General features: G+C 41.8%; 1 protein-coding gene across 13 annotated transcripts in view; it reads right to left on the bottom strand.

Moving 5' to 3' along the window:
- Positions 1 to 20,575, bottom strand: part of VPS54 (VPS54 subunit of GARP complex) — an 82,614-nt gene that overhangs the window by 49,557 nt on the left and 12,482 nt on the right. For 5 of the 13 annotated variants that reach the window (XR_005224950.2, XM_043543977.1, XM_043543975.1 and 2 more), the window contains exons 2-6: positions 11,418 to 11,579; positions 10,312 to 10,553; positions 8,269 to 8,347; positions 6,059 to 6,093; positions 1,947 to 2,078 (exon numbers count right to left, since the gene is read on the bottom strand). Coding sequence is in view for 12 of the 13 variants with exons in the window: in XM_043543977.1 (XP_043399912.1) it covers positions 1,947 to 2,078; positions 6,059 to 6,093; positions 8,269 to 8,347; positions 10,312 to 10,553; positions 11,418 to 11,553 (624 nt within the window). In the remaining variant the exon portion in view is untranslated. Of the gene's footprint in view, positions 1 to 1,946; positions 2,079 to 6,058; positions 6,094 to 8,268; positions 8,348 to 10,311; positions 10,554 to 11,417; positions 11,580 to 12,337; positions 13,336 to 13,730; positions 13,972 to 20,575 lie in introns of those variants that run through there. The other 8 variants (XM_043543979.1, XM_043543981.1, XM_043543982.1 and 5 more) reach the window with 4 other exon arrangements.

Raw genomic sequence — 20,575 nt, 5'->3', positions numbered from 1 at the left:
GTTCCTTCTCACAACTATTTCATTTAGGAGTTACAGTCTCAACGGACTATACAAATCTTGGTCTAAGTACAATAGGCTTATTTACAAATTCCTTCCAGCCAGCAGCCGTAAAGCAGTATGCCCACAGGAAAGGCCCACTGACCTAGACAGTGCCATGGGGATTTGGGGGGTTTAAATTCCAAGCAATGGGTCCAGACTGGGTTTTCTGAGTCCCACCTGGGAACAGCTCCCTGAGCTGAGGGTGACTACAGAGAGGGCACTAGGCATCTTACCTGCACCAGATACAATTAGGTGGAGCTCAGCCTAGGTAGGCTCAGAGCCTTAAAAAGATTTGGGGCTCATGTAATGAACAGAGCAGCGTAATTATTAGAAAGCCAGGAATGCGGCTCTGAAGGCATCAGAGCTGCCCCATTAATATTCTATTGCCTGTTTCAGTGTTTCAAGTCTGCTAAGCTGCAGGAAGGAAACGTGGACAGAGACTGTGCTTGTCCTTATTTTAGTTGCACTAGGGAGAAAAAAACCCTGAAGCACCAGAGAGGCTTCTCTCTTCTTAACTCAGAACTCCTGCTTCATTTCTGTCCAACTGCCTAAGATCCTGGCCCAGTCACTTTCTGCAAGTTACATGCATTCTTAAAGCTGGGGTTTAGTTGTCAGACAGGCATCACTTCAATGGCATCTTACACAGTTTGTTGCAATCTCACATCCACTGCCATGGGTAAGGAAAGGCAGAGTTGCAAGAACTTTTTAACAGGTTTCAGAGTAGCAGCCGTGTTAGTCTGTATTCGCAAAGAGAAAAGGAGTACTAGTGGCACCTTAGAGACTAACAAATTTATTTGAGCATAAGGTTTCGTGAGCTACAGCTCACTTCATCGGATGCATTCAGTGGAAAATACAGTGGGGAGATTTATATAAATAGAGAACATGAAACAATGGGTGTTACCATACACACTGTAATGAGAGTGATCAGGTAAGGTGAGCTATTACCAGCAGGAGAGCGGGGGGGTGGGTGGGGGGGGTGAGGAGGGGGGAGGATCTTTTGTAGTGATAATCAAGGTGGGCCATTTCCAGCAGTTGACAAGAACTTTTTAGTGACAGAGAGGCTAATGCTGTTTTATCCGATCATCACCTACAGACTTACGGGTATGCTCCTAAAAGCTGTTGCACTTAAGAGGGAAAATGTTTAAAACAAAACACATCACAATGATGTAAACTTCTGGAAGGATCTGAAGAGTATCTATAATAACAAAACAGGTGTCTGCTTTTTTTCTTTTTCCATTGCAAATATATAATTTTTAAAATAATAACAACTCTGAGTGTGATTAACCCAAAGACCCATATTTTTCATGTAGATGAAAATACTCTGCCATCAAGCTCTACAGTGTTCCCAAGGCATGTGTGATTCAGCTATAATAGAAACTGTAAAAAGGGGAGCAGTACCTATGGTATGATGCCTGAAAGATAACAGGAAGCTACCAGGAAGGTTTAATATTTCCTTGCAGTGTACAGCACACCCTGCCTTAAATCTGGGGTTTTCCTGAAAGTTTTGAGAAAGTTGTACCATTACTGGATTGTCAACATACAAACCATGCACTCATTCCTCCTGCAGTCACTATTCATATTCAAAACACCCACAAAAGAAGTTCTTAATGAGCACTGTCTTCTTTGATTGTTTTAGCAGTTCCTACTAGAATATCGTTATATTGCATATAACAATGGTCACTTGTTGGCCCTACCCTTCTTTATTTAAAAAAAATTCTCTTCTCAGAAAGGTGGCCCCCACTGGCATTTACTAAAAATTCTTAGGCTGACTGAAGTAAGATCTGGGCTGTAAAATTAATGTGTCATATAACTTGCAGAAACAGCGGCAGTGGACTTGTCTAGAACAGTTTTCTTTGTAATCAGTGGACAGCTGCACTGAATAAACAGCATCCTTTATTGAGATTTACCTTTTCTTGCAGCAACTTTGAGGAAGCTGCATCACGATTTCCTTTTCCTCCAGAAGTATTAAAGTGAGACCATGGTAAAACGGCATTAAACGTTAAGGAATCTTCCAAGGCAAAATCTGGTTTCATAAAAATCTGAAACAAAAAGAAATAAACGCATTTTTCTCTCGCCTCTGTTCTCCTTTCCTTGTCACTATTCCCCACCCTTCTAAAACAAAGAGCACACAAACAAACCCAGGCTTGACATATCCTCTGGGGGCTCTACTCATCAGTTTCTCTAAAAGCTACATTTTCATTTACAAAAATAAATAAATAATCAATCTAGCCCTTATGATTGTGACCAACTTTCCAGCTGTGAAGTGAATGTGACCCAGTGCAGGATTGTCTTACTGAATCTGCAGGTAAACAGCCTGATGGTACAGAAATACAAACTGCCCAAGCCCCAAATCCTGAGCTGTACTCAGGGGAGGTCCTCCATGGGACAGGAATGAATCCTTCTTTGGGACATTTTTCAGCAGTGGAAATGCTCCATTGCTGGTACTCCATCCTTAAAGTTGGAGTAGGCCCCACATCCTTCATGCTTCCTCCAGGCGGTAGATCCGTCTTGCAATTAATTCACTGAATCCGGCTCTTAGATTCCCACTGTGGAACAGCACACCTGAAGTCCCTGCAGAACTGGACTCCACAGAATACAGGATGTGGGTGCACAACCCCTGCACAGCTCCAACGCCTTCCTCCCCAGGTACAGTACAGCACTTCATAGGCAGGAGTTGTAGTCCAAGCTGGATGAGCAAGCATCTCAGAGAGGTGATTAAGAAAAAGCAGAAAGCATACAGGGAGTGGAAGATGGGAGAGATCAGCAAGGAAAGCTACCTTACTGAGGTCAAAACATGTAGGGATAAAGTGAGAAAGGCTAAAACTCAAGTAGAGTTGGACCTTGCAAAGGGAATTAAAACCAATAGTAAAAGGTTCTACAGCCATATAAATAAGAAGAAAACAAAGAAAGAAGAAGTGGGACCGCTAAACACTGAGGATGGAGTGGAGGTTAAGGATAATCTAGGCATGGCCCAATATCTAAACAAATACTTTGCCTCAGTCTTTAATAAGGTTACTGAGGATCTTAGGGATAATGGTAGCATGACAAATGGGAATGAGGATATGGAGGTAGATATTACCATATCTGAGGTAGAAGCGAAACTCGAACAGCTTAATGGGACTAAATCGGGGGGCCCAGATAATCTTCATCCAAGAATATTAAAGGAATTGACACATGAAATTGCAAGCCCATTAGCAAGAATTTTTAATGAATTTGTAAACTCAGGGGTTGTACCGTACGACTGGAGAATTGCTAACATAGTTCCTATTTTTAAGAAAGGGAAAAAAAGTGATCCGGGTAACTACAGGCCTGTTAGTTTGACATCTGTAGTATGCAAGGTCTTGGAAAAAATTTTGAAGGAGAAAGTAGTTGAGGACACTGAGGTCAATGGTAAATGGGACAAAATACAACATCGTTTTGCAAAAGGTAGATCGTGCCAAACCAACCTGATCTCCTTCTTTGAGAAAGTAACAGACATTTTAGACAAAGGAAACGCAGTGGATCTAATTTATCTAGATTTCAGTAAGGCGTTCGATACTGTGCCACATGGGGAATTATTAGTTAAATTGGAAAAGATGGGGATCAATATGAAAATTGAAAGGTGGATAAGGAATTGGTTAAAAGGGAGACTGTAGCGGGTCATACTGAAAGGTGAACTGTCAGGCTGGAGGGAGGTTATCAATGGAGTTCCTCAGGGATCGGTTTGGGGACCAATCTTATTTAACCTTTTTATTACTGACCTCGGCACAAAAAGTGGGAGTGTGCTAATAAAGTTTGCGGATGATACAAAGCTGGGAGGTATTGCTAATTTAGAGAAGGACCGGGATATCATACAGGAGGATCTGGATGACCTTGTAAACTAGAGTAATAGTAATAGGATGAAATTTAATAGTGAGAAGTGTAAGGTCATGCATTTAGGGATTAATAACAAGAATTTTAGTTATAAGCTGGGGACACATCAATTAGAAGTAACGGAGGAGGAGAAGAACCTCGGAGTACTGGTTGATCACAGGATGACTATGAGCCGCCAATGTGATATGGCCATGAAAAAACTAATGCGGTCTTGGGATGCATCAGGTGAAGTATCCAGTAGAGATATGGAGGTGTTAGTACCGGTTATACAAGGCACTGGTGAGACCTCACCTGGAATACTGTGTGCAGTTCTGGTCTCCCATGTTTAAGAAGGATGAATTCAAACTGGAACAGGTACAGAGAAGGGCTACTAGGATGATCCGAGGAATGGAAAGCCTGTCTTATGAAAGCAGACTCAAGGAGCTTGGCTTGTTTAGCCTAACCAAAAGAAGGTTGAGGGGAGATATGATTGCTCTCTATAAATATATCAGAGGGATAAATACCAGAGAGGGAGAGGAATTATTTAAGCTCAGTACCAATGTGGACACAAGAACAAATGGATATAAACTGGCCATCAGGAAGTTTAGACTTGAAATCAGACTAAGGTTTCTAATGATCAGAAGAGTAAAGTTCTGGAAAAGCCTTCCAAGGGAAGCAGTGGGGGCAAAAGACCTATCTGGCTTCAAGATTAAACTTGATAAGTTTATGGAAGAGATGGTATAATGGGATAACATGATTTAGGCAATTAATTGATCTTTAAATATTCATGGTAAATAGACCCAATGGCCTGTGATGGGATGGGATATGAGTTACTTTCCTTGGTATCTGGCTGGTGAATCTTGCCCATATGCTCAGGGTTCAGCTGATCGCCATATTTGGGGTCAAGAAGGAATTTTCCTCCAAGGCAGATTGGAAGAGGCCCTGGGGATTTTTTGTCTTCCTCTGTAGCATGGGGCACAGGTCACTTGTTGGAGGATTCTCTGCACCTTGAAGTCTTTAAACCATGATTTGAGGACTTCAATAGCTCAGACATAGGTGAGAGGTTTATCGCAGGAGTGGGTGGGCGAGATTCTGTGGCCTGCATTGTGCAGGAGGTCAGACTAGATGATCATAATGGTCCCGTCTGACCTTAATATCTATGAATCTATAAAACTCTGGCCACAAAAAGGCCAAATAATTTTGTCCCTGCTTCTGTTCATCTCAATGAAGCATTGTCTCTGAAGCATCTGCATCTGGCCTAGTTTTAACTCCTTAAAACTGTTATAATGCCTGGAACTTCCAGGAGAACTGAACCATCTCCTTCCCATTCACCCCAAGCACCACACATGACATCAAAGGATTCAACAGCGAGAAATCAGTATCAAGCACCCTCTGTTCCTTGGCCTTAACTTTAAAAGTTACAGTGAAAGCTACTTTAGCTACACCTCTACAAACCCTCAGGACATGCAGTGATCAACATTAAACCGTTTACCTGCTAATAACTTATCAACTGGACAATTTTTTCAGTTTGAATAAAATGGAATGTAGGTTTGTCTGTTTTGACCATTTGTTACGACGTATCTGTCATGTAGACTGTGAACTGATTGGGGCAGGAATGGTCTTCTTTGTGACTTGTCTGTACAGTGTCTAACACAATGGGTCCCTAATCCTTAACTGGGGTTCCTAGGTGCTACAATAAATAGTAATAGACTCAGGTCTACACAGTAACTTCAGAAACTTGTATCAAACTCCCTCCCACGCCCCTCCAAACCTTCAAATCCTCCTTCCTCCCAGGAGTTTCTTTTCTGGAAAATGTACCCAGCAGACCATGGCCACGCTTCAGTAGAAAGCAGCGTGGTTTGTCTATTCGTACATGGTTCTAGGATTGTTTAGTGACTAAGGCCTGAAAATAATGGCAGTTGTGTTTTACCTTCAATATCCACTAAAAGAACAAATACAGCTCAGGAGACAAAAATAGCAAACAACCGTAAGTATTATCCATTTGGATTACATTGTCTAAGTTCCACATGCACTACTACAATTTAGGTGGGTCAGAGGATACCTATTAAAATAGTTCTCCCTCATACATCTGCGCGCGCGCGCACACACACACACTATTAAGTCTTACACTAGAAATCTGACAAGCACATTTTTCCTTAATAAAGCCTATACTGTACTGCAATCATACCTTAGGTACTTGTTCCAGATCTGTCCTGGATTTATCTAAAAATAAATAAAATATAAGTAAACTAGCATGACAATTATAAGATTTCATTGCAGTCTTCTATAGTCAGTCATCAGCAAAATTATTAAACCAATTAATTTCAATAATCAGCGATTAAAGGCCTCGTTGCCCTTGGTAATTTTGGGGGGGGGGGTTTAGCTACAGTTTCTGTGCAGCACTCAGATGTGTCCGACTCTGACTGCTTTAAAAATAAATGTGTTATTCATACCATAACAGAAACCCAGTGCTTCAAACTCACTCAGGGTGAAATTCATCTTGCTGGTGAGGACCAGCGTAAGGCTCTCTGCACCACTTCCGCTTCCCACTGGTGCTCTCTAGGGAGGTCGCTGGTGGTGCAGTCACACTGGGTTAAACCCAGAGGGTAGATGCACACAGGGTGGTGATGGGGAGGGACCACAGGATCCACACCGACTCAGTGACCCTATCACTCTGTGCAAGTGACATAGAGGTAGTACTGTTCCAGTCCATAAGCTGAAGTGATGGTCACAGGGGGTGGTTGCAGAGGGAAGGAAAGAATTAGGACAGGAGAAGAGCTGCACTGGAGCTCCATGCCCTGGCCCCATTTGGAAGCGGGATGATTTCACTCTTAGGGCTCCATCCACTCTAATTCAGTCACATAAAAGGAGCTCAATCAGAGTGTACAGAGTCTCATCAGGCCAAAAAGGGAAGCAGATGAAATAAGAAATCCATAGCTCACTTGGAGGGTCCCCTCCTCCCCTCACAATCACCATGGTGAAAGGGAGCTTTTACCATCTCCAGCACTTCTCTCGCCTGCAGAGGTGTTACTTTATTTGTATTAAACACAAAAGACAATGCAGCCCAGGAACCATCCCTCAGCCTTCTGTCCTCAGTCTCAGGCTGTAGCAACTCCTTTAGCTGAGAGACCCCAGGTTGCGTTTTCTAAGACTGGAGAAAGATAGGCAACCCCAACACTGGGAGCTGCAGTGGGTGGAGAGCTCTGTTCTCCCAAAACCACTCTCTAGCTCCCTGGTGCAGAGATTTTTATCCTGTTTGGCTTTGCACAGCAGACCAACCTTTCCTCAGAATAGTTATTCTTACTCAAGCCTTCTGGGGTGCATGTTTTGGGCTACAGTCCTTAAACAGACATTTTAACAAGTACAGTACTCATTGACAATAAAGGCTATCCATTCAAAAGCTGTGATACTGTTCAATAATATTACACTTTCAAGATCCCCTGTGTAGTACTACGGGCAGTTAACAGAGGAAGGATATTACTGTGCTGACAAAGGTAAAGCATAGCTAAATGTAAGAGTTAGTTCTCAAGAACTTAAACTATGAAAGACAAAAAAGTTGGACTTCATTTTTCATGGAAAGGAAAAAAAATGGAGGTAATAGAGGTATTAGAAAGCCTGACAAGACGAGCTGAATCCAATGGAGTAAATAAAAATAGGGAAGCATTCTGTAATTACTAGGAACAGGGGATGCAGACAAACTTTCATTCAATGAGCAGTGCTTTGCCAGTGAAACTCCCTTAAGGGAAACTGAAAGATTAAGTAATACAAGCTAACTTCAGATTGTCCATTATACTTTCTCTGCCTGTCTTTTTTGCCAGTTCCCAATCCTTGATCACCTGAGATATCTCACTACAAAGCCAAAATATATCAGGAGAAACAGTCTTGTTACAGCTACAGACTCCATTAAAAGAACCATGCAAGCAGCCTTTCCTAATGATGATCTTTCAGTATGTCAGGGATGCCACAATGTCACAAATTCCAATTTTTGTTCTCCATTGGGGGGGGGGGGAGAGGGGCAGGCATTCTTCATTACTCAGAACATGAACAGTAGCCAGAAACTCAATACAATCGCATAATCTCGTTTCTTTTTCTTCTTCTTTTTTTTTTTTTTTTTTAATAAGAGGAAGTTAAAGGAAACACTGTCATGGATGTAATGTCAAGTTGCGAATGCAGAGATGCCAAGGAAGAATTCAGGAGCAGGAATCACTAGTTTTTTGACCTACAATGTCTCTATCCAATCATGCCTAGATTTTCAGCGATCATTATAAATAAATCACCAGCAGCTATTTCTACAGCTAATATCTTCGGAACAACAAAAGGAGATGATTAGTATGTTATATTATCTATTATAGAAAAGAAAATGACTTTTTAACAAGTAAAAGAAGATGAGGTGTTTACCATGAGTATGTAAGAGAGTCCTGTCAAAGGTATCTTTAGGAGGACAAATATTCTTGCATCTTTCATGGATCTTCTCTCTCTATAAAAGAGAAAAGATATTAAAGAACTAGTCTGACACTAATACAATAATGAAAAAAATCTTTTTTTTTCTTTTAAAGGGAATATTCAGAACATTTTTAATCTAAGATATTTTTCCCTCTTAAAATTTTAAGTGCATGTGAAAGGTGCCAGAATGACCACTCTGGCGGTTGAAATCCTTGTTTGTTATTTGGTTGGTAAGTTATTTCTTTGTTGATTTTACATCACGGAAAGGGAGATAATGAAACTATTTAAGACATATGATCTAAATTCTCCTCCCCACAAAATGAAATATACATATCCACTGACTGCAGTAACACACTTACAGCCATTATTTATTTGCAGTCTAATCTGCAAATTATCCTACACTAAAATAAAAACATCCTTTTACTGACCTTCCCCCACCTTACTTAGATGCACCACAGTGAAACCTTACACTCCATTTAGCTAAGCTAAGCTTCTATTTTTACTTATAAAGCTTAAACATGGGTTCCACATCTTATAAGACTCTTCTATTTTGTCCTCTTCTTCAGAGATTATTTTTTCATAGCAGGCTGAAGCTGCAAGATCCATCAGAAATTCTTTCATGGGCAACTCATGCCTCTTCTTCCAATACCCTGTTTATTTTCACAATCAAATAGTTACATTTCACTTTAATGCAACAGCTTATTTAATTTTTTTAATATTGGCTATACAAACATATGGCTCTAAAAACAATTCTTCCCCCCATATTTTACCAGTACTAATACCATTTTGATGCAGTTACACCTTTTTATACTCCCGAAACAAGTGTTTTAAGGGTTTATGATGCTGAAAAATTTCAATATATGTTATTGGTTCTTAAACCAAGTTTGTTCAGTACGTTCTGTTCTGTGTTTGCACCGTGACTGCTGCACTGGGGTCCTGGACCATGAGTAGAGCTCCCAGGTGCTACAATAATACAAATAATAACAATAATAATGAAGATTATTTTAAACCTGCATCTGCATTAACGCCCTCTCTCTTGTAATTTTGTAGCTTGTACCCAAATAACATGTATTTGTAGGGGAAAAGAGGACTAAAAAAACCTGCAGAAACATGAATACAGAATAATTCACCTAATCTGAATACATAAATTAAAGTATATATAGGTGGCAGTGTTTAAAAATACCTTTAAAATGTTCAATAATCAGAACTGGGCAATTGTATAACACTTCAAGGCTGCTATTCTGGGGCCCAATCTTGCAAATGCAACCAAGCATAATGCTCTCTGACATAAACAGTCCTATTGACTTCACAGGAGTAAGCACTACACTCAGCAGGAAGCATTGACAATCAGGTCATCACAGCAGCCAAAAGTTAAAGGAAGCTACAGCCAAAGAAACAGAGAACACAGCAGATTTCCACATCTTCTTTTAGGCTGTGTTCTTTTTTCAAAACTTAAAAACAGCTCTGGCTTTCACCAGCTGACAATAGGTCTGTTTCCTACTTCATTATTTTATATTTAAGCGTTTTGTACATAGGCCATTTTAAAGACATTCTTAGCAACAATTTAGTCATGTTTTACATTTGATCAGGTGACTGGATTTTTTTTTTTTTTTTTTTTTTTTTACATTATAGAGTGTAACTGCTGAATAATCCTTTAAGAATAATCAGTGAAGTTTTAATAACCAAAAGGAAATAGCAAAGATGAATAGCAATTATAAGGTCTGTACATTTAAAACAAAAGTATAGCACTCAGGAACTAAAAATAATGAAATAGCAGGGAGAGAGAATTTAGACAATGCTTTTAATGCTGAGAACAGTGAACTTACAGCACACCATACCAAGGTCAAGAGAAGAGTCAACTACCATAGAACTAGACAGGTAGTTATTAGGTAATAATATGATGGACTATTAACGGATACAGTTAGTTAGTGGTGTCAAACTCAAATGGCTCTGAAATTTCTTTTTTAACCCATAATGTACCTAACTTTGGTACTTTACCTGAATGATTTCCTGTTGATATAATGCAAAATTTTCCTTGTTTATCTGTGGGAGGTAGAATGAAGGTGCGACTTCTGTGTCCACAAAGTCCTGTCCCCATGTTTTTGTAAAAAAATCGGATTCCCTTTTTGCTAACCTAGGATCATTTAGCGCCGCTGGAAGATTTACTTTGGAATGATAAATTGTCCATCTATGCTGATCTGCAACTAGAGATGGGCTGTCACCTAAACTATTAGGATCACCTATAAGCACAAAAGATAAGACAGTCCATTAAGACAAAAACTTGAAAGCACTTTTTTCATAGTAAACTCGATGTAATTCTTGAAGCAAACAACAAATTTCAAAAATTTATCTACAGAAAGGATTGTGTACCAAGACACATAATCCCCTTCCCCAACAATCTAACACACTCACATTTTTGTGTTTAGATCGCACAAACCACATCATAAATATGCAATTAGAGGTATATTCTTTCAATATCTTCACACAAATATCAATTAATTCTTCTGGCACCCTTTGAAAGACAGAAGTCTGTAGACTTGATATACTAAATATATCAAATTGAAGAACTACTGCACCCACCAACCTAGAACTACAGTCACACGCTTCTTTAGGGAATTCTCAAAATCCCACTATTTCCCCCACTTTACACCCCTTACCCTCAGCATTCCATATGACAGCTATCAATACAACCAAGAAACCGCCTTATGGGAGTGCCAGAGTTACCCATCTTGATCTCTTGCTCCCCACGTCAGAAGGATTGGGGAGTGTCACAGAAGCAAAGCAGTTAGCCCCGCAGGGCGAGAATTGCCTGTCTCGCAACCATACTCTGGCTGATCTTTCACAGGCTCTGAAAGAAGTCTCATCCTCTTCTCCTTCATAATAAGGATGGTGACTTCAATGTGAGGTGGAGATCTCCAGTGCTCCAAAAAGAAAATGAGGTGCTTTTGAGGTGGAGTAAGTAGAATCCCACTCTACCTATAAATATATCATTTTATTTCATAGTATTATCCAGAAAACAAGAGAACTTTATTGACTATTTTCAGGTTAATTTTCAGACCACTGACTGTAACAGTATTTTCATCTGCCTTACAAGCCAAAATTACCTGTAGGTTCCTTGGGACATACATCAGGCAGTGACTGCACAGGTCGAAAGCGTTTAGCAGAATCCATTTCCTTTTTAAAGAAAGCATCTCTACTGTTTGACTGAGGCACTGGTGAAGAACTGTGGCTTGATGCCATTGCATAAAATCACCACTTGATAGAAGCTAAGAAAGAAAAAATAAACACAAAGTCTTCAATGCAGCTCTGATTATTGATTGTACCATAACAATGGCATTTATTTAACAGCTCACCTACATAAAACTAAACAGTTTAAAACAATACTAGTTATCTTTCAACCATGGTATGAAAAATATTTTATATTTGAAACACACAGAAAGGGCTAATTTTTACACACACTCACAAAAATATTGTACATAAAAATGCCCACTAAACGTGTGAAATTCATACTTCCCTACATAAGGGCCAAGTGATTGGTACTATTTTCTAAGCAAGCCACAGGTGGGGGGGGCCATCCGGCTCCCAGCCACTGGGGTGTTGTGTGTACACATGGGAATTTTAAACTCTTTTTTTCTTAGAAGCACAAAAAAAGAAAAAGGCACAGAAAAATTAATATTCACTAGAATAGATATAAAACCCTACTGTGCCCCCACCCCATCTTACATGAGAAACACCCCTTTTTTAAAAGGTTGCTTCCTCTGCACACACAGAGCTCAATCTATGTCACCTCTGTCTCCATGTCTTGCTCTTGTCCCTCCTATGACTCTTCCTTTCTGCCTTTTCGTTAGCCCCATTGCTATTACACTTCCTTTCTTCTACTCCTCCCTTTTGAACTCTTCCCTCAATCTCAAAGTCGCCCCCTTTCTGCCCGCTCCTGTCTTTATAGGTGGAGGCAGCCCAGTGTTTTCCAGGAAGGACCACAGGCTCATTCCCCTGAATATTCAGGGGAATCTCCTACACTTACTCTCTACTGGGATGTGGGGCGTTAGGGCCTCTCTGTAGCAGTCCCCTTCAGCCTTCTCCCTTCTTCTCTCACTCATGCCAGTTGAAGATTTTGAGGCTTTTCTTCATCATAAGGACATAAGAACATAAGAATGACCATACTGGGTTAGATCAATGGTCCATCTAGCCCCGAATCTGTCATCCAACAGTGGCCAATGCCAGATGTTTCAAAGGGAATGAACAGAACAGGGCAATCATCAAGTGATCCATTCCCTGTCATTCGGTCCCAGCATCTAGCAGTCAGAGACTCAGGGTCCCCCAGAGCATGGGGTCACATCCCTGACCATCTTGGCTACTAGCCACTGATGAACCATGAACTTATCTAATTCTTCTTTTCACTACAGTTGTAATTTTGGCCTTCACAACATCCACTGGCAACAAGTTCCACAGGTTGACTGTGCACTGTGGTCTCATTCTTTGTGGCCCCCCCTCTGTACATCTCCATTCCCAGATGCATCCTCACATCTCCCCTCACGGTTCTTCAATGTCTATCTGTATTGCATATTCACCACCCATCATAGGTCTCTCCTCTGTCTTGTGTGGTCAATCTCTCTCCCTCTAAGCACTGGGACGAGGGAAGACTTGGGCGGCTACCCCTCCCACTCACTGATTGCAGGAGCTAGCGTGGTTTCTGTGGTCTTTATGGCCACCTACCCTGGTGCATCTACTCCCCTACAGCCCTACTTTCGGAACCCTTGGAAGGCAGAACAGCTCAGGCAGGAAGAAGAGAAAGCACAGGCAACCCCAATCCTCCCATTTATTCCCTGCAGCAGCAGCTATTGGCAGGAAGTCAACCTGTTTTTAAAATCTAGCTACCAGCTGCACCACGACATTGGCCAGGACTCAGGGTATGTGTACACTACGAAATTAGGTCAGATGATAGAAGTCGATTTTTAGAAATCAATTTTGTACAGTCGATTGCGTATGTCCACACGAAGAGCATTAAGTCGGCGGAGTGCGTCCTCACTACCATGGCTAGCATCGACTTACAGAGCAGTGCAATGTGGGTAGCTATCCCACAGTTCCCGCAGTCTCCGCCTCCCATTGGAATTCTGGGTTAAGCTCCCATTGCCTGACGGGGCAGAAACATTGTTGCAGGTGGTTTTGGATACATGTCGTCAGTCGCCCCTCCCTCCATGAAAGCAATGGCAGACAATCGTTTCACGCCTTTTTTCCGTGCGGACGCCATACTGCTTTCAGCAGGTGGTGCAGTAGGACTGCTAACCATCATCATCCACCACTTCCGCTGCAACTCTGCTCTGCTGCTATTGTCTCAATAGTGAATTTCTCCATGTTGTCTGTCATGGGCTACCAGGTACGTGTGTTCTTCCTCAGGAAATGTGCGCAGTACTAACCGTCGTCCTCCACCGCTTCTGCTGCAACTCTGCTCTCCTGAATCCACCTCACAGGTCCTCTCGTCGTTCTCTATAAATATCTATTCTTGTGGCATCCATCGTCAGCCATGGCTTCCACTGTAACTCTGCTCTCCTGCAGACGGCATAGCACGGCAAGCATGGAGCCCGCTCAGATCACCGCGGCAGTTATGAGCATTGTAAACACCTCACGCATTATCCTGCAGAATGTGCAGAACCAGAACCTGCAAAAGCAGGCGAGGAGGCGACGGCAGCGCAGTGATGAGAGTGATGAGGACATGCACATGGACTTCTCTCAAAGTACGGGCCCCAGCAATTTGGACATCCTCGTGGCAATGGGGCAGGCTCATGCCATGGAACGCAGATTCTGGGCCCAGGAAACAAGCACAGACTGGTGGGACCGCACAGTGTTGCAGGTCTGGGATGATTCCCAGTGGCTGCAAAACTTTTGCATGCGTAAAGGCACTTTCATGGAACTTTGTGACTTGCTTTCCCCTGCCCTGAAGCGCAAGAATACCAAGATGAGAGCAGCCCTCACAGTTCACAAGTGACTGGCAATAGCCCTCTGGAAGCCTGCAATGCCAGACAGCTACCGGTCAGTTGGGAATCAATTTGGAGTGGGCAATTCTACTGTGGGGACTGCTGTGATCCAAGTAGCCAACACAATCACTGAGCTGCTGCTATCAAGGGTAGTGACTCTGGGAAATGTTCAGGTCATAGTGGATGGCTTTGCTGCAATAGGATTCCCTAACTGGTGGTGGGGCGATAGACGGAATGCATATCCCTATCTTGGGACCGGACCACCTTGGCAGCCAATACGTAAACCGCAAGGGGTACTTTTCAATGGTGCTGCAAGCACTGGTGGATCACAAGGGACGTTTCACTGACATCAACGTGGGATGGCTGGGAAAGGTACATGACGCTCGCATCTTTAGGAACTTTGGTCTGTGGGAACGGCTGCAGCAAGGGACTTACTTCCCAGACCAGAAAATAACTACTGGGGATGTTGAAATGCCTATAGTTATCCTTGGGAACCCAGCCTACCCCTTAATGCCATGGCTCATGAAGCCATACACAGGCACCCTGGACAGTTGTCAGGAGCTGTTCAACTATAGGCTGAGCAAGTGCAGAATGGTGGTAGAATGTGCATTTGGATGTTTCAAAGCGCGTTACTGACTCGGTAAGACCTCAGCAAAATCAATATTCCCATTGTTATTGCTGCTTCCTGTGTGCTCCACAATATCTGTGAGAGTAAGGGGGAGACATTTATGGAAGGGTGGGAGGTTGACGCAAATCACCTGGCCGCTGATTACGCACAGCCAGACACCAGGGCGATTAGAAGAGCACAGCAGGGCGCGCTGCGCATCAGAGAAGCTTTGAAAACCAGTTTCATGACTAGCCAGGCTACAGTGTGACAGTTCTGTTTGTTTCTCCTTGATGAAAACCCACCCCCTTGGTTCACTCAACTTCCCTGCACTTCAAAACTTATTGAATGCCAGCCTTCTGTGACTTGGGCAGTCCTCTGGGGTGGAGTGGTTGGGTGCTCGGAGCACCACCCCCACCTCTCGCCCCCGCGTTCTTGGGCGTCTGGGTGAGGAGGCTATGGAACTTGGGGAGGAGGGCAGGTGGTTACACAGGGGCTGCAGCGGCGGTCTGTGCTCCTGCTGCTTTTCCTGCAGCTCCACCAGACGTCGGAGCATATTAGTTTGATCCCCCAGTAGCCTCAGCGTTGCATCCTGTCTCCTCTCATCACACTGCCGCCACCTCTCCTCTTGCTCCCGCAACCTCTCATCTTGTTCGTCCCTCCTGTCCTCGTGTTCATTTTCTGCTTTCCTGGACTCTGCCATTGTTTGCCTCCACGCATTCTGCTGAGCTCTTTCAGTGCGGGAGGACTGCAGGAGCTCAGAGAACATTTCATCACAAGTGTGTTTTTTTCACCTTCTTATCTGTGCTAGCCTCTGGGACAGAGATGATAGGGGGAGCGTTGAAACATTTGCAGCTGCAGGAGGAAAAAAAGGGAGAGTAGTATTTAAAAAGACACATTTTAGAGAACACTGGGTAGACCCTTTCACGGTGAACCAAGCTGCTAACATTACATAGCACATGTGCTTTCGGTACAAGGTCACATTTTGCCTCTTATATTGAGGGCCTGCCAGTTTGGTGTGAGAGATCACACATGCAGGGCCAGGCAACAGAATTTGACCTGCAGGCAGCCATGGTAAGCCACAGTCTTTCAGATTCTTCAACCTTCATAACGTGTGGGAATGGTTTCAAACAGCAACGCCCTCCTTTCCCATACCAAGCACCTGTTGGGTTGGCCATTTAAAAGGAGGGGCTGCAGTTTTCGGGTTAACGTACAGCACAAACCCAACTAAACCCTGCCCCCCACCCAATTCTCTGGGATGATCGCTTCACCCCTCCTCCCACCGCGTGACTAGTATCAAGGAAGATCCCCGCCAGCCAAATGCGAACAGCTCAGCATGAATGGGCCCCTCCCACCGCATGGCTAAAAGTGGGGATGATTTCTTTTCAGCCACAGGCAAATAGCTCAGCAGGAATAGCCACCTCTGACTGTCCCCTTAATAATGTCCCTGGAGGATTTCCGCTCCATCCCCAGACACATTAACAGACTTTTCCAGTAGCTGTGCTGGCTGCGAATGCATCCCAAGTCTTCAAGGCAAATTAATCATTAAACACGCCTGCTTTTAAACCACGTATTATATTTACAAAGGTACACTCACCAGAGGTGCCTTCTCCAGCTTCATGGTCCAGGAGCCCGCCTTGGGAGGGTTGTGAGGGTATTGGGTCCAGGGTGACAAACAGTTCCTGGCTGTCGGGGAGAATGGTTTCTCTGCTTGCCTGTTGTGCGCTATCCTCCTCCTCATCATCCTCATCCCCAAAATCCTCATTCTTGTTGCGTGAGACTCCCCCCTTGCAGGTGTCCACAGACAGGGATGTGGTAGTGGTAGGGGCACCCCCTAGAATTGCATGCAGCTCATCATAAAAGCGACATGTCTGGGGCTCTGACACGGAGCGGCCATTTGCCGGTTTGGTTTTTTGGTAGGCTTGCTAGAGCATCTTAATTTTCACAAGGCACTGCTGCGGGTCCCTCTTATAGCCTCTGTCCATCATGCCCTTGTAGATTTTTTCAAATATATTGGCATTTTGTCTTTGGAATGGAGTTCTGATAGCACGGATTCATCTCCCCATACAGCGATCAGATCCAGTACCACCCGTTCGGTCCATGCTGGAGCTCCTTTGCGATTCTGGGACTGCATGGTCACCTGTGCTGATGAACTCTGCATGGTCACCTCTGCTGATGAGCTTGCCATGCTGGCCAAACAGGAAATGAAATTCAAAAGTTCCCGGTGCTTTTCCTGTGTACCTGGCTAGTGCATCTGAGTTGAAAGTGCTGTCCAGAGCGGTCACAATGGAGCCCTCTGGGATAGCTCCTGGAGGCCAATACCGTTGAATTGCATCCACGCTACCCCAAATTCAACCCGGCGATGTCAATTTCAGCGCTAATCTCCTCGTCAGGGAGGAGTACAGAAATCGATTTTAAGAGCCCTTTAAGTCGACAAAAATGGCTTCGTCGTGTGGACGGGTGCAGGGTTAAATCGATCTAACGCTGCTAAATTCGACCAAAACTTGTAGTGTAGACCAGGGCTCAGGGTCCTTGGAAATGGGTATGCAAACCCCATGCACGATACTTGGCAAGAATTTTCCCTGCCCACCTCCAACAGACCCCTCTGAGCTACTCTATTCAGAAAGGCAAACACCACTTCCAGAACTACCAAATACCACTAAAATATACTTAACTGGTTTTGCTCAAAATCTATTCTAGACAAAAATAAATTAATAAATGAATAAAAAAAATTAATAAAAAGGTAATGTTGCTACAGTAATAAACATTAGAAAAGAATTTTACAGTTTAAATAATCTAGCCATTAAAAATCATGGAACTAGCAAGTTTATGTAAGTATAGCGGTAGATAACCTTACAGTTCACTATACTCTAATAAAATTCTGTTCACGTGAATATTAACATTAGATATTACAATAACAATCTTTATGTTACCTGTAATTTTTTCATGAAATACTGGCTCAATTGTTTGTCTAATAACTAACTCCTCCCTCAAAATATATTTTTCCTGCATTTGTGTCTAACCTGAGAAATATCAGGAACGTCAAATCTTGTCTCTTTTTTTGGGGGGGGGCGGAGGGCTGGAGGTGTCAAGTGTGCGTTTTGGCTTTAACAGCACTTAGATCATTTGTTAATCTTTAAAAGACAGACCTTTTCTTCTAGGCATATATTTCTTCATTTAGAATTAAACAGATGTTAATAAAAACTAGAGAAAAGAGTTTTAATCTGTGTGTGGAAAAACAATCACTTCCTCTCTCAATTAACCAAGCTTCAGGCCTTCTGGATATGAACAAAGAACAAAGTCAGGAGTTTTATTTTCAGGTTCCCTTACTTGCAGTGATTTATTTATTTAATTAATTTAGACCCTCCCTTTAAGCTTACTTCATGACAATCTTAAAATCCAAATGGGTGTTCCTGGGTACTTGTTATCTTTAGCATCTAAAGCGTTTCTGAAGTAGTCAGCCACACAGCAAAACTATGAGATCACTGTGTCAGATTACAGCTTTCCAGAATATTAATATGTTATGTTTCCAATATGTTTCCAAACATAACCATTTGGAGAAAATACTTTGTTTAAGGTTTTTAATCTGCTTATTTATTTTCTCTTGCTGTTGTCTCCACCACTAAGAGATTTGTATGCTTTCACATGTTTGTTCTTCCCTTGTCATATTTCTAATGTAGGTATGTTTCTTCCTTCCTTCAGCAGCTCCTCACCAGATACGAGCGTTTACTACTGTTAGGATTTTGTCACTAATCAAACTGGTTCATGAACCAGAATGCTGAGGGGGGAAAAACATTATTTTAGCACTTTTTTAAAAATAAACATCATGCATTCAATAGTAAAAATCAAGCCTCCTAAAGGAATACACACTACTTTGTATATTAGGAGCTCCAGCAACTACATTATCAGTGTCTCCTGAGAAATCTCATGTTACATGAATATACATCCATTGTACCTGTATTAATGCTTTCTATTAAATGAAGCCCTTCTTAAAATTATACATGCAATGAAAAATTTTGCTCTTGAAATCAAGCATTTTGTGAGCCATTGTTTTCCCCTATTCTGATAATTTATTTAAAACAATAAATTAAGATGCCAGCAAAACAAAGTGCTTTCTAAAATAAGAAGTTCATTTTGTGGTAATTGGAATAAATGCTAACTGCATTTAACCAGTACAAGATTTAAAATAAAATTTAAGGAACACATTTTAACACTGAAGACACACACATATCAAATGTTTGTTTTCAAAACCAAACATTGTTTATTTCTTAGTTATTTTTGTTGTTAATCATTGTCAAATACTCACATTACCTTTGTGCCCTTATTCCAGTCTTAACAAAACCTTAGAACCGAACAAAAAGGGAGCACTAAAATATCAGTGCAGCAAAGAACTTTCATATCATCGAGTTGATATCAACAAGAATCTCAGGCAGAGGTCTTCTAAATGGCCTGCAATATGATGCTGTACTAAATTATTCATAGATAATAGCTACTCTAGTAGTCATAATTTAAGACCTTATAGATAACTTACTTCAACGAGCTGCCACATTCGTAAAGGCAAAAACCTACCTATGAAACAGAACTGTGGTTTAACAAAACAGATTTTAAAATCAGCCAAATAAGAACAGATTAAGGAATGAAGAAGAAATGCAATATTTGTTGTCCTGAATCCCTTCCAAGTCACAAAAGAGATTAACAAGTAGTCAATGAATGGATGAGAATCCTTACTAGCACCTAAACCTCCCAAGTATGTTAATCTAATTGACCACTGAAAGTTACTGTGATTTACTAGTTCAGTGGCTCTCAACCTTTCCAGACTACTGTATCTCTCTCAGGAAACTGATTTCTCTTGCGTACCCCCAAGTTTCATCTTACTTAAAAACTACTTGCTTAGAAAATCAGACATAAAAATACAAAAGTGTCACAGCACACTATTATTGAAAAATTGCTTACGTTCTCATTTATACCATATAATTATAAAATAAATAAACTGGAATTTAAATATTGTACTTACATTTCAGCGTATAGTATATAGCGCAGCAAAAACAAGTCATTGTATGAAATTTTAGTTAGTACTGACTTTGCTAGTGCTTTTTATGAAGCTTGCTGTAAAGCTAGGCAAATATAGATGAGTCAATGTTCCCCCTGGAAGACCTCTGCGTACCTTCAAGGGTACGCATACCCTGATTGAGAACCACTGTACTAGTTTACCTATAAAATAGCCTTTATTGTACTAGCATTCTAAGCACTTTATAAACATTTCTTAAAATACGCAGTGATGCGTACATCCTCCAGTTCAAATCTCATGGAAAACTAAACTCAAATTTAACATGAAACAAAACCAAGTAAATAAAGAGAGTGGAGGATTGCTTCTACAGATTACATTAATTCATTCCATTGTGTGGGAGTTGTGCAATACAAACTGTAAAGTGCCCAGTCTCCGGAGCTTCCAAGTCACAAGAGAATATGTGCTGCAATAACTACATGCAACTGTGCAAGTTAATGACATTAATATTTCAGATGCTCTGCAATTAAGTACTGGATTAGAGTAATAATATGTCTAAAAAAAATAATTTAATCGCATTTTGGCTGACAACTTGTATAACCAAGCTTCAGTATGACAAATCATTACATGGATTAGACAGAAAATATAGGTTTAGAAGTGGAATAAAAATGCAACCCA

The sequence above is a fragment of the Chelonia mydas genome, chromosome 3, assembly GCF_015237465.2.
Source record: "Chelonia mydas isolate rCheMyd1 chromosome 3, rCheMyd1.pri.v2, whole genome shotgun sequence".
In the NCBI taxonomy this organism is placed as follows: Eukaryota; Metazoa; Chordata; order Testudines; family Cheloniidae; genus Chelonia; species Chelonia mydas.
Note: the sequence above shows the minus strand (reverse complement) of the source record. Positions and strands in the feature narration are given on the sequence as shown.